Source organism: Doryrhamphus excisus, linkage group LG1 (assembly GCF_037039965.1).
Source record: "Doryrhamphus excisus strain RoL-2023G ecotype Guam linkage group LG1, RoL_Dexc_Guam_v1.1, whole genome shotgun sequence".
In the NCBI taxonomy this organism is placed as follows: domain Eukaryota; kingdom Metazoa; phylum Chordata; class Actinopteri; order Syngnathiformes; family Syngnathidae; genus Doryrhamphus; species Doryrhamphus excisus.
The window spans coordinates 18,214,075-18,227,328 of NC_136357.1; the positions used below are offsets into that span (position 1 = coordinate 18,214,075).

Genomic DNA, 13,254 nt, shown 5'->3' on the forward strand with positions numbered 1-13,254 from the left:
TTTTATTTACAACATATTGCGCAACTGCAGGGTCTTGAGACACATGCTAACTCGCAAACTAGAGAGCTCGTGACCTAAACGGTAGCCTTCAAGTTATTTCCTTTAAACTTAAACAGCCAAAAACTTACCACTTCCACACGAATAGGGAGGATAACTATTAACAGTTATTTAACCTTTAACATGAACATTAATCAAACGTAATAATTTTTTCTGGGTACATGACACCATACAGCATCCATATCAAACTTGCGCGGGCCACACTAACATTAAACTTTCATATCAAGGCGGGGGCCTCAAACTAGTGCCCTGCGGGCCACATTTGGCTCGCGGGTTGCATGTTTGAGACCCCTGATTTAAACAATTAGTAGTAATTGTGAAGTAAAGGAAATGTCAAGAGATTAGAATTTAGCCGTAAATAACAGCAGAACAGCAGAAAGGACACGCACCAGCAAATACAAATAGGCGGTGTGGACATTGAAAGGGTGAACGAAAATAAATTTCTGGGGATCACAATAGATGAAAATATGAGCTGGAAACCTCATATTACAAATATACAACATAAGGTGGCCAGAAATATTTCAGTATTGAACAAAGCAAAATTTGTTCTCAGTCAGAAATCACTCCACACTCTTTATTGCTCTCTGGTTCTACCATATCTTACTTATTGTGTGGAAATATGGGCTAATAACTATAAAAGCAATCTTCACTCACTAAATGTACTGCAAAAAAGGTCAGTAAGGATAATTCATATTGACACTTACTATGGTACCCATTATGTCATTGGATGCTCATATCACCTCCTACTTCGGTACCAGGTACATTATTTAAAAAAAAATAACAAAAAAACCTTAAACTGTATTATGGAAAGCAGGAAGTGAACAAATGTAACAGTTAGTGATTGTAAAAGTACCAGATGGAGGGGTAGGATTTAATAAGCTTTGCTTCTTCCTACTCCTTTTGGACATGTGGAACTGGGAACTGATTATGGGATGCACTCAATTGTAATCTGATGCATGTTCAAATGAAATAAAACCATTACCATTAATTAGCGGCACAGCTGTATGAGAGTTGAAAGTTGAAGAAAAAGGTAGCGGAAATAGAAATAAGATGACTGTGAACTGATGCACATGTAGTCTCTGGCCGTGTTTGCTTGGATGGTTATCACGCATAAAGATATGCCTGGGGTGTGGAGGTGGGGGGTCATGACCACCGGCCCGTGCCGAGGTAGAGGTTGTCATGCCGACGGTGACAAGCAGATGGGCCGCCACCAAAGCTATGGCATTCTAGATTGAATTTCCGGCAAACGCCCCTGTCGGTCACCGGCTGGGCCTGACACGTCCCCGGCACCCCCTCCCCTCTCCTTAGCACCGGTGGCCCTGTCCTAACAGATTGTCGCACGCTTTTGAAGTGCCCGGGGAATCGGATTTGCGCCGCCTCTGCTAAATTGTTGCACAGCCCGGCTGGCCCGGTGTGATCTAATCAGCCAATGGCGCGCTGCTGATTGTAATTGGATGAATTCCCTCGCAGGCTGTAAGGTAGGCCATGGTGCTCGGGCGAGGCTGGATGGAGCCTCGGGGATGAAGACAAATAGAGGAATTACACTCAGATGAAGATGAAGGTGGCCATGTAGCGATGAGGGGCCGGGCAGTGTCTCAACTAACCATTAGGAGGTGTGTGTGTGTGTGGGGGGGGGTTTAAAACAGACCAGCTGTCAAAGTGAGAATGCGGATCCAAAACCAGATGATGCTCTCTGTTTCAAGCATGGGCAGGATCTGCATGCACTAAAAGGTAAATACTGACAGAATAGAATAATTCCTTCAATCCTCATATTACAAATATACATTTTCAGTATTGAACAAAGCAAAATTTGGGAATTTGGGAAATATGGGCTAATAACTATAAAAGCAATCTTCACTCGCTAAATGTACTGCAAAAAAGGTCAGTAAGGATAATTCATAATGCCGCCTCCAGAGAGCATACTAACTCCTTATTTCTAAAATCACAAATACTTCAACTTGCTGATATAGTTCATCTTCAAACAGCTAAAATAATACATAAGGCTAAAAATAACCAATTAGCTAAAAATGTCATTTGCAAGTTAACTTAAATATTTCAGATCATCAAAAAAATACAACACAACTGAGCAAAAAAATCTGTTTTTAAAGGAAACTTTAAAAACGAGAAAAGGAGAAAAACAAAGCTACATGGCCCTGTGTGAAAAAGTGGTTGCCCCCTAAAGCTAATAACTGGTTGGGCCACCCTTAGCAGCAACAACTGCAATCAAGTGTTTGTGATAACTTGCAATGAGTCTCTTACAGCGCTGTGGAGGAATGTTGGCCCACTCATCTTTGCAGAATTGTTGTCATTCAGTCACATTGGAGGCTTTTTAAGGTCACAGCATCTCAATAGGATTCAGGTCAGGACTTTGACTAGGCCACTCTGAAGTCTTCATTTGGTTTTTCTTCAGAGGTGGACTTGCTGGTGTGTTTTGGATCATTGTCCTGCTGCAGAACCCAAGTTGGTTTCAGCTTGAAGTCAACAACAGACGGCAGGACATTCTCCTTCATTTTTTGGTGGACAGCAGAATTCATGGTTCCATTTACCACAGCCCCAGACCATCACACTACCACCACCATATTTTACTGTTGGTATGATGTTCTTTTTCAGAAATGCAGCATTCCTCAACACCAGATGTTCTTTTTGTTCAGCAGTGGTCTTGGAACTCTGCCATGCAGGCCAATTTTGTCCACTGTCTCGTTATGAACCCCACCATAGCCTCTTAACTGAGGCACGTGAGGCCCACCATTTTTTGATGTTTTTGTGGGGTCTTTTGTGACCTTTAGGATGAGTTGTCACTGCACTCTTGGGTTAATTTTGGTTGGCCGACGACTCCTGGGAAGGTTCACCACTGTTCCATGTTTTCACCATTTGTGGATAATGGCTCTCACTGTTGTATGCTGGAGTCCCAAAGCTAAAGAAATGGCTTCATAACCTTTTCCAGACTGATAGATCTCAATTAATCCCACTTAAGTTAGTTTTTAATAGCGGGAAATCACTTTTGCACACATTCACACATTTTTTTCTCCCATAATAATGAAAAGTTTCATTTCAAAAATGCATTTTGTGTTCAGTTACATTATGTTGTCATTGACTAATATTTACATTTGTTTGTTGAAAAAGAGAAATCAGAAAGGGGAAAACACTACCCATTTTGGACAGTACTTCCTGCGGTGGCTATTGTTTCATCAATGTAAATGAATGTATTTTAATTACTGATACCTAGTGACCAGTGTAGAATACTATTTATCATCATAACCTCTTTGAACGTGTCTTCTGAATGCCTTGTGTTTGTACTTTACTAGATTTGGCAATTTTTATGCTTGAAAATGCCTAATTTAGGCCAAAAATACATTAATTGGGATGTCTGATGTCCGGCTTTTTTGCTGATAACTGAAATGGCAACATTGTCCAACTTTCAACAAATCAGCAAAAGGCCCGTGTAAACATCCAATTTTGTCAGATGTCCTGTACTGTATAATGGCTATTACTGAATTCAATGGCTGCCTGCTTCTTATGAATGCCTCCATCCTCTTGCCAAAATACCAAAATATCATTCTGATACAGTGCATCCTCTTTTCGACATGCTGTGATTGGCATCGATCCCAATATTGCGATATTGTTGGAAAATACTGTCAAGCCAAAATTTAAGACCGACTGATCTGAAGTCTCCATTTCTCTCGCCTCGCTTTTATGGTGGCCTCGCTCTCTTTTTTCCATGATGATATATACCGTAGACGACAGGGCTCATCTTGCCCTCCATCAAATGCCACCCGGAAATCTGACCCGCTGCCCTTCCCACCAAAGACCGCTTCCAAAACCATGTCACTCACACTCACACACCCTTTATCCCGCGGCGATAAATAATGCGAAAGTCCGATATGCAAGACGGACCTAATGGCATGCGCATAAAAGCCACAGGACTGCGAGGGCGGCACTTTCAACTTGACATTGGTGTTGTGTGACCATGCAAAGCGTAGAAGTTTGCTCCACTGTATGCGTTACAGTTAACCTAAGTGGCCTCGCTCTAACGCTGCTGTGGAAACACAGCCAACATGCAACAATTATTTCAAAAAAAATATCATCATTTTGCATCCTTTCACACCTCCCCTATGTAATCCTTCATTCCTAAAAACTAAAAAGCTGCTAAAGCATGAGCTGTTGCCTCATATGCCTTATAACAATATTGGTTAATATCCATAAAAAAAAATTTTAAAAGCAATTCTCATTTAAAAGGGTTTTATATCTTTTTTTTTTTATAAGGCCAGTTTAGTTCCCCCAAAAGCACCCTCCCATTGCCGCCACCTCTGGCATGCTGTGCACATGTTAATCTGTTAATTCCTTGTCACTACAGTGACCCTTTGGGAAGCTGTGGTCACATGACAGGCCGTTACAGAACACCACCATCGTACATTGCTGCCAATATATCACAAAAGTGACTACAGTACACTCCTATGACAGTACTGTACTGTACATATCAGGGGTGTCCAAACTTTTTCCACTGAGGGCTGCAAAAAAGGGTGTAGGACCACTTTGTAATTTACATTTTGCAAATCAACCCATGTCGATATGCTAAAAAGTCATATATATTTCAACATATTTTGGTCACTTTACAGTCAATTTTTTCAATGTATTATATTTTATTCTAATGATATGGGTTTATTCCCATATATTTATTTTATTCTACTAATAAGTATTTTCCAAATTAATTGTTTATATTTTTTATATTATTTAAATATTCCAATAATGAAGCAATTTTACTTATTCTTGGCCTAAATGTGGCATTTTCAAGTCTAAAACTAAATCTAAATGAGCTAAATAAATGAACTAAAATACAAACACAGGGCAGAAGAAGCGTTGTAATTGTGAATGTAGTATTCTACATTGGCCACAGGGTGTCAGTAATTGTTCAGTTAGTGAAAGGCCTAACAGAAAATGCTTTTATTCCAAGATTAAATTGTCTCAGGCACAAAAATGCATGTGCATATTGGGTTATACAAGTGTAAAGCCATTTAAAGCCTCCATGATAATACACTGATGAGACAATAGCCACCAAAGGAAGTACGCTGCCGAAACAAAAAAACAAAAACATGGAACTGCTTATCTTATTTATAGGGATGTAACAATTCATCCATGGTATCAATGTATCGATTTATATTAAAATCTGATCTGTGCGAAATATCGTAATTTTGGCCCAGAATTACTGTACACAGTAATTACATGTAATTTGTAGTGTGGCATGGAAACGATACAGCATGCTCCTGCACTGCAAGCACTTGGCCTACAAGTGGCACTTTACTGGCTGCTGAAATTGGATCAACACAATCATTGAAAAGTCTGAAGTTTTGTCATCTGTGTTGGTTTTAGTGTGCGTTTTGTGGGAACAGATCTAAAAATAAGTACATAAGGAGGGTTGGGGGGGGGGCAGAAAAAGTGTCGGACTCAGTGTAATAGCACAGGGACAGGTGCCCCAGCTCATATTTCCCTCTGTGAAGTTCAGACCTGCCACTCTCCCCAAGGCTGCTACACACACACACACACACACACACACAAGCAAGCGTTGTGCGTCAGTGCTTTGTGTGTTTGCGTGTATGAAGAAGCAGGCAGGTCATCACAGTGCTGACTGTGCGGTTGAAATTGTCCTGAAAGTCCTTTTCCTCCCCGTACGTAAACTATCACGGCGCCGTTAACACTGCGAGGCCATCAACAGATGACAGGTGCAAGTAAATATTAACATGCTGCACTTCACCTTCATGACTTTGGGAGGGCCGCACGCGCTGATCATTGACCTCCAATTGAGGGATTGGCCAATATTTTACCCAACTTGAGAAGTGATCAGACTTGAAAGTGAAAGACGACTTACCCAGAATTTGACCAAGAAGAAGGCGTTGAGTGGCCCCTTGTCGTACAGCTCCTTCAGGCCTCCTTTCTTCTCAGGGAATTTGTCATAGATCTGTCTGACGTCCACCGACTCCAGGTAGGGGTCGCTGTAGCTGGGGTTGGACTGGCCGATGTGCACGAAAAGATGTTTGTTGAACTGGAGAGATTGGAAACAAATAACTATCTACTCCAAGCGCATGGGTGTTATCTTGTGTTATCTTATATAACGTATTTTCCGGACTATAAGTCACACTCTTTTTCGTAGGTTGGCTGTTCCTGCGACTTATACTCCAGAAAAAAACATATATAACTTCCCAGACAGCCACAAGAGGGCAATCTAGACTTTTGCACCGATATCTCCTATTCTTTAACAATTCGATATTTAAACAGTAGACCAGGGGTCTCAAACATGCGGCCCGTGGGCCAAATGTGGCCCGCAGGACACTAGTTTGAGGCCCCCGTCTTGATATGAAAGTTTAATGTTAGTGCGGCCCACGCAAGTTTGATATGGATGCTGTATGGTATCATGTACCCAGAAAAAATTATTACGTTTGATTAATGTTCATGTTAAAGGTTAAATAACTGTTAATAGTTATCCTCTCTATCCGTGTGGAAGTGGTAAGTTTTTGGCTATTTATGTTTAAAGGAAATAACTTGAAGGCTACCGTTTAGGTCGCTAGCTCTCTAGGTTGCAAGTTAGCATGTGTCTCAAGACCCTGCAGTTGCGCAATATGTTGTAAATAAAAAGAGTATAAATGTGACTATAGTCGTGTTTTGTCATGTCTACAGGGCTCTAATAATGCTTTGTTCATTTTAATCTGAAAAAAATAATTTGTCTACCCACCAACGATATGTGGTTTCTTAAGTTTTTATTATTTGCCGTTTTATTATTATTATTATTATATTTATTTATTACTGATTGATTGATTTTCTTTATTCTTGATTCGTTTATTTATTTTTCATCTTATTTTGTGCCGAAAAATAAAAATTAAGATATTTGAGAACAGTGGAATGTTTTATCAGAGCTTTTATTGTAGAAAATGGGAACCAAAGCACTGAAAAAGTTTGTATATTTTTCTGTTTTTAATAAATGCGTTTTTTTTTTTTTTTTTTGGAAAACCTGATGCGGCCCAGCCTTGCCCAGACCCTAGCTCCAGTGGCCCCCAAGTAAATTGAGTTTGAGACCCCTGCAGTAGACGTTAGCTTACAAAGACAACTGAGAACACTTACAACTTGTTAGGGACTGGCCATAAAGCGGAGGCTACTCTTACTGCCATGAAGAAAACTGTTACTGTACTTAAAAGTGTTTATGTTACATTAACACTGGACACCTTTTCTGTTCATGTTTATTTTTGTGTAGCTGAATAACCATTGTGTTAGCATACCTTACACCTATTCAGCCTGTTAGCTATTCTTTTATGTTTTTTTATGTTTTCATGTTTTGGTCAAGTAGTTTGTAAAATAAATCACCCACAAAGTGTGCGACTTGTACTCCAGTGTGACTTATGTATGTTTTTTTTCTACCTAATTATGCATTTTTGGCCTTGTGGGACTTACAACATACATACAAGTTTCATTTCTAGAGAAGAAACTTGTGGACCAGGTCTACTTACAGTCTCTGGGTCTTGAGGTTGTTCCAGGAAGGCGGAGAACTCCAGCATTCGCAGCTTAGAGCTGGCGATACTTCTTCCCTGCCAAGGGGGGGCACCGGGTGACATAGACAAACCCGCAGTGCTTTCATAACCTGCAGAGTGGAGGATGTGCAGGTTTGAGTGCAAAACGTAAAGATTTGTGCATCGTCATCCTCATCAATGTGTGATATTCCGTTGCCAAGGTGATGTATGTCAACACAGCAAGGGAGAAAGACAGCCCACCTGTTATGGGGGCGGGGCCGGATGCTTGCATGGTGTAAGTCTGCTGGGAGAAGGGCTTAATGCTGGAGGGACCAGACAGGCATGTTAGACACCATCTCTGCCTTGTGACCCCATCTCACATACTAATTGGACCGCCTGACCTCGAAAGGCGCAGGGGGATGGAGCACGGCCGAATGCCCGACGTCTGACAGCTGACTTTATCATTTACACTCATACGCTTTCATTTCATTCTCAGGTTCATTACGCAAATTTGAAATGCATCTGATGCATGCTATCAAATGAGAAGTCAATGGTTTTGTATGAGATCATAAAATCCAAAATGGAAACTCACTCCTCATGGCCTCCTGGCTGTCCTGGAAGCGGCCCGTGCCAAAACTGGAAGAAACCCAAAGCAAAGTCACATTATATATTTATCTATTACGTTACGTATCTGACAAATGCATGAGACAGTCGACAGTCGTCCCTCGTTTAGCGCAGTTAATTGGTTCCATTCGCACGGACAGCGTACTTCCTGGTGGCTGTTATCTTATCAACATAACGTTACTGACACCTAGAGATCAATGTGGAATACTGACTTCAATGGCTTTATTAACAAGCAGAGAAAACATATGCAGTGAACATTCGCACAGGAGCTGCTGTCAGACACTCTCTACACTGCTAACCTGCTGCTAGCGCTCAGCTACAGTCCACTCTTGCAAGCTGACGTTACGCACAAGGCACAGATACTTTAGTACACTTCATATATTTTGAATGTACTGTCGTTAATTTCATCATTGTTATGCCTGAAAATACTTATGTGTCATTTAGCCTAAGAATAACTTCCTTAACCCTTAGATGCATAAGTGGGTCAAAAATGACCCGGTCAGGTTGTTTTCTTGAAATATCTTCATAATGAAACATTTTTATTATTTCATATTCCAGGTATTCCTCAAAACACATGTTTTTGATATAATGCCATTCACTTTATACATTTTAAGAAATTGTAGTTTTTGTGTTACTGCCCCAACCTTCCATAAGTGGGTCAAAAATGGCCCGCATGCATTTTCTATGGAATCCAATAGTAACCTTTGATTCTTATCAACTTTGGCTGTCAGGCATAAATGAACTGTAGACCACACAGACTATATCAGAAGTGTCACCCCTCAGGAAGATTATTTTACACATAAATTGCTAATACAACAAGTATTATCTTCATATAGTGATTATTACAAGTGATTATTCCTAACCAAAATGGCAAAATTGGCAGAAAAACGCATTGATTCCAGTATGGTCATTTTTGACCCACTTATGGAAGAGTGTAGGGTCCAGTCACTCGTGCATCTAAGGGTTAAATATTCATATTGTTAAACTCATAATAGACCATAATTGACCACAAAAAACTGCGATGTCGCAAGGGACGACTGTCCATCAGTTTCCTTTTTTTTTAAATCAAATTTGGCCTCGGTTGTTATACACTGTCTCAGTTATTGTACAATATGGCACTTAACAAAGTGCAGATTCATTTGGCAAACTCGAATGAGAATGTTCCACAAACTAGTCTGTTTGCCACATCAACGATAAATGTAAAGCTGACAAAGAAGGAGAAAGTAGCTAATGGGGTAAAGGTGTTACCAAAACAGAGATCACAATCTGTAAGTATTAGTTATATTATTGTTAGGTGCCGAGCACTGAGCAATAGTGGGGTCTTCTTGAAACCACTAGATTTTATTATATTATTATATGTATTCATTGATTTTCTACCGCTTATCCTCACGAGGGACGCGGGCGTGCTGGAGCCTATCCCAGCTGTCTTCGGGTAAAAGGCGGGGTACACTCTGGACTGGTCGCCAGCCAATCACAGAGCACATATAGACAAACAACCATTCACACCCGGAGAAAACCTACGCATGCACGGGGAGAACATGCAAACTCCACACAGAGATGGCCAAGAGTGGAATTGAACTAGCTGTGAGGCCTGCATGCTAACCACTCGACCGCGTGCAGCCCGTTTCTGATATAAAGATATAAAAACAAATAAAAAGAGACAGATAATTACTGCACGGTATGGGTGCGACACACCAATGCCGCCTACAAAGACCGCTATTAAAAACACCTCCAAAAACACTGCAACCATGTAGTACCAGGTACATTCATAATAACATTTAATACTTCCTTCCTGGGCGCATTGATTTCACAGAGCACACAAATGAATACCTACACCTAGCATTGACTTCTTTTTAAAATGTCTGCTTTTTTTTCCCCCGATCTGGAAGTAGAGACTGAACAGTCCAAAGTTTCTAAAAAAAAAAGTAGTTTTCGCATTTTAGCGTTTTCTATAACATCAGTTTTTTGCAGGACTACCAGTGTTTAAAAAAAAAAACTCTGGTAGACCCATGTATTGTGGTGGGAGATAGCTATTAGCAACTCCAAACGCTCCCTGTATGCACACTCTATAATGCTACACAGACAGCCGCTTTTGCTCTATGACTTCCACAAAATAAACACAATTAGGACACTGATAAACTGTTACTTACTGCTTGCTCTTTTCACTCTTCAACAACAATTGTCCATCCATCCATCCATCTATCCATCTTCTATGCCGCTCATAAGCAAGATTTGAAAAACACGGCCACCATCATGCAAACAGAGTGGAGTCAGCTCCTTCACATGGAGAGGTAGCTAGTTGAGGTGGCTCGGGCATCTAGTCCGGATGCCTCTCGGACGCCTCTGTGGTGAGGTATTCTGAGCATGTCCTGTCGGGAGAAGGCCCCAGCCAGACCTGCGAAACGCTGGAGGGATTATGTCTCATAGCTGGCCTGGGAACACCTTGGTGTCCTCTTGGGAGAACTGGAAGAGGTGACCGGGGACCGGGAAGTCTGGTTTCCCAACTGAGACTGTGACCCAGACACAAGTAAGTGGAGGATGGCTGGATGGATGGATTCTTCAGAATTTAAATAAATTCAACCAATTTTAGCCCATGACAGAGCTCCAGCATTGGCTTGTATAAAATGGTCCATCAGTTTTCGTCTGAAATTCAACAAATTCATCACAAAGAAATTAGAAACTAGCGTTAGAACAAGAATTGGCATAAAACTAGCTTTTTAACACGCATGTAAACGCCTTAATTAGATCGTGTTTGGCTTTTTTAATATCAAATTAGCATACCTAAATTATACGATTGCATGTCTGTTGTACTGGTGCAGAGCCAATGTTCTTCCCATGTCCAGAGCAGGGGTCTCAAACACACGGCCCGCGGGCCGAATGTGGCCCGCAGGACACTAGTTTGAGGCCCCCGCCTTGATATGAAAGTTTAATGTTAGTGCGGCCCGCGCAAGTTTGATATGGATGCTGTATGGTATCATGTACCCAGAAAAAATTATTACGTTTGATTCATGTTCATGTTAAAGGTTAAATAACTGTTAATAGTTATCCTCCCTATCCGTGTGGAAGTGGTAAGTTTTTGGCTATTTAAGTTTAAAGGAAATAACTTGAAGGCTACCGTTTAGGTCGCTAGCTCTCTAGTTTGCGAGTTAGCATGTGTCTCAAGACCCTGCAGTTGCGCAATATGTTGTAAATAAAAAGAGTATAAATGTGACTATAGTCGTGTTTTGTCATGTCTACAGGGCTCTAATAATGCTTTGTTGATTTTAATCAGAAAAAAATAATTTGTCTACCCACCAACTATATGTGGTTTCTTAAGTTTTTATTATTTGCCCTTTTATTATTATTATTATTATATTTATTTATTACTGATTGATTGATTTTCTTTATTCTTGATTTGTTTATTTATTTTTTATCTTATTTTGTGCAGAAAAATAAAAATTAAGATATTTGAGAACAGTGGAATGTTTTCAGAGCTTTTATTGTAGAAAATCGGAACCAAAGCACTGAAAATGTTTGTATATTTTTCTGTTTTTAATAAATGCGTTTTTTTGTTTTTTTTTTTAATGACACAGTCCAGGCACTCCAAAGAGTTATTTTTTCAAACCAGAGTCAGCTAGTTTTCCTCGTACCTGACAGTTTCACCACCACTCTGAGGAAGACTGCATGTGAGTAGTCAAAACTAACTTTGGTCTGTGAAAAGAACTGTTTAGAATGTTTGAACCAGAGACCAAATTAGTATTAGTATTGGTAACGTACAATATTGTACAAAACCAAGAGTGTACGAAAACCGAGGCAAGATTGTGGCAAAAATGATCCACAAAAACCGAGGTTTGACTGCACTGTGCACTGATACTCAAACAAGGGACCAGCTCAGAGACTCACACCACCAGTCGTGGGATAAGCCGGCCTGGAGAGACCCTGGAGCGCCATCTTGTTCTGGAAAGCGGTGGGTGAGATGATCTGCGCTGAGGACATGGTGGCCATGCTCTGCAGCGCCTTGTCTTTGGCCGCCTGGTCCTACAGAGGATGACGGAGAGAGGGACACACAGTAACGCAAACGGAGAGCTCACACATTAGCCCCCCCCCACCCCACTTGGCTGTTAATCCTAGCGCAGCCTGAAAAAGGGGTGCTCGCAGCACAGGTGAAGATAAGGTGATATTCCAGACAAGAGTTTGGTTTATTGCTTCGGCGGGGCGATGACAAACAGCTTCTGTTGGAGGACACGGCAGGTCGCAGGGTGACCTAATCATTACCGGCAAAAACTGCAAAGCCCTAATGCCACCAAAAAGTTAAAAACCACATCGTCAGCTGCTCATGGACTATCTCCTGTGCTTTACGGTAAGGTGATCCACTTCTGTGTCAATCCACTGTGGTTTCCCAAGAACACTGGACTATAACGGCAAGGCCACCAGCCGCATTCTTCCCCTCATGATCTGGATAGCACAAGGGCAAAGCTGAAATATGGGAGCCGGGGTGGCATGTGGTCTGGATCTCAGTTTCAGCAAAGTAGTATTTAAAAAGCCCCCACTCCCCGTCACATTTGCTAACCCTGTGACCAGTGCAGGGCCCTGCCAGCTGAAGACTACTGGCTCGCGTCCAAGCTGCCACTGCGAGTAAGCGAGGGGGGAAATGCAAACTGAGAAAGGGCTGGAAGGACTGGGATGTGTGTGTAGCACATGTTGAATGTAATGCCTGCAGGGAATCGTGCAGGGATGCATTATATTATTCCCTGACAATGGCGTTTATAAGTAAGCCCGAAGGCTTCCTGAAACGTCACGTTTAAAAACATCAATTAGAGGCTGCAATTAAACCAACCAACAGCCTTTGCCCATCTAATAAGTGAATGTAGATACAAGACATTCTCCATTTTTATTGTAACATGTACAGTCCAATACAAAACATCCATCTCTTCCTGTTTAATTATGTTCGTTTGTTTGCTTGAAAAACAAAAAGGTTGACTCACGTAGCGTACCTTCAGCTTCACCTGGATCTCCCTGGCCTTTCGTCGTGCTAGGACCTGGATATGACTGGACACCTGAAGGAAATACACAAAAACAGTATCGTAACTATATTGCATGT

General features: G+C 41.2%; 1 protein-coding gene across 2 annotated transcripts in view; it reads right to left on the reverse strand.

The window, feature by feature from the left end:
- The window catches only part of tead4 (TEA domain transcription factor 4), a 50,813-nt gene that overhangs the window by 10,937 nt on the left and 26,622 nt on the right, over positions 1-13,254 (reverse strand). The window contains exons 4-9 of one of the 2 annotated variants that reach the window (XM_058076404.2): positions 13,148-13,210; positions 12,057-12,191; positions 8,143-8,186; positions 7,812-7,873; positions 7,551-7,681; positions 5,921-6,094 (exon numbers count right to left, since the gene is read on the reverse strand). In XM_058076404.2, coding sequence (XP_057932387.2) covers positions 5,921-6,094; positions 7,551-7,681; positions 7,812-7,873; positions 8,143-8,186; positions 12,057-12,191; positions 13,148-13,210 — 609 coding nt within the window. Of the gene's footprint in view, positions 1-5,920; positions 6,095-7,550; positions 7,682-7,811; positions 7,874-8,142; positions 8,187-12,056; positions 12,192-13,138; positions 13,211-13,254 lie in introns of both variants that reach the window. The other variant, XM_058076403.2, reaches the window with a different exon arrangement.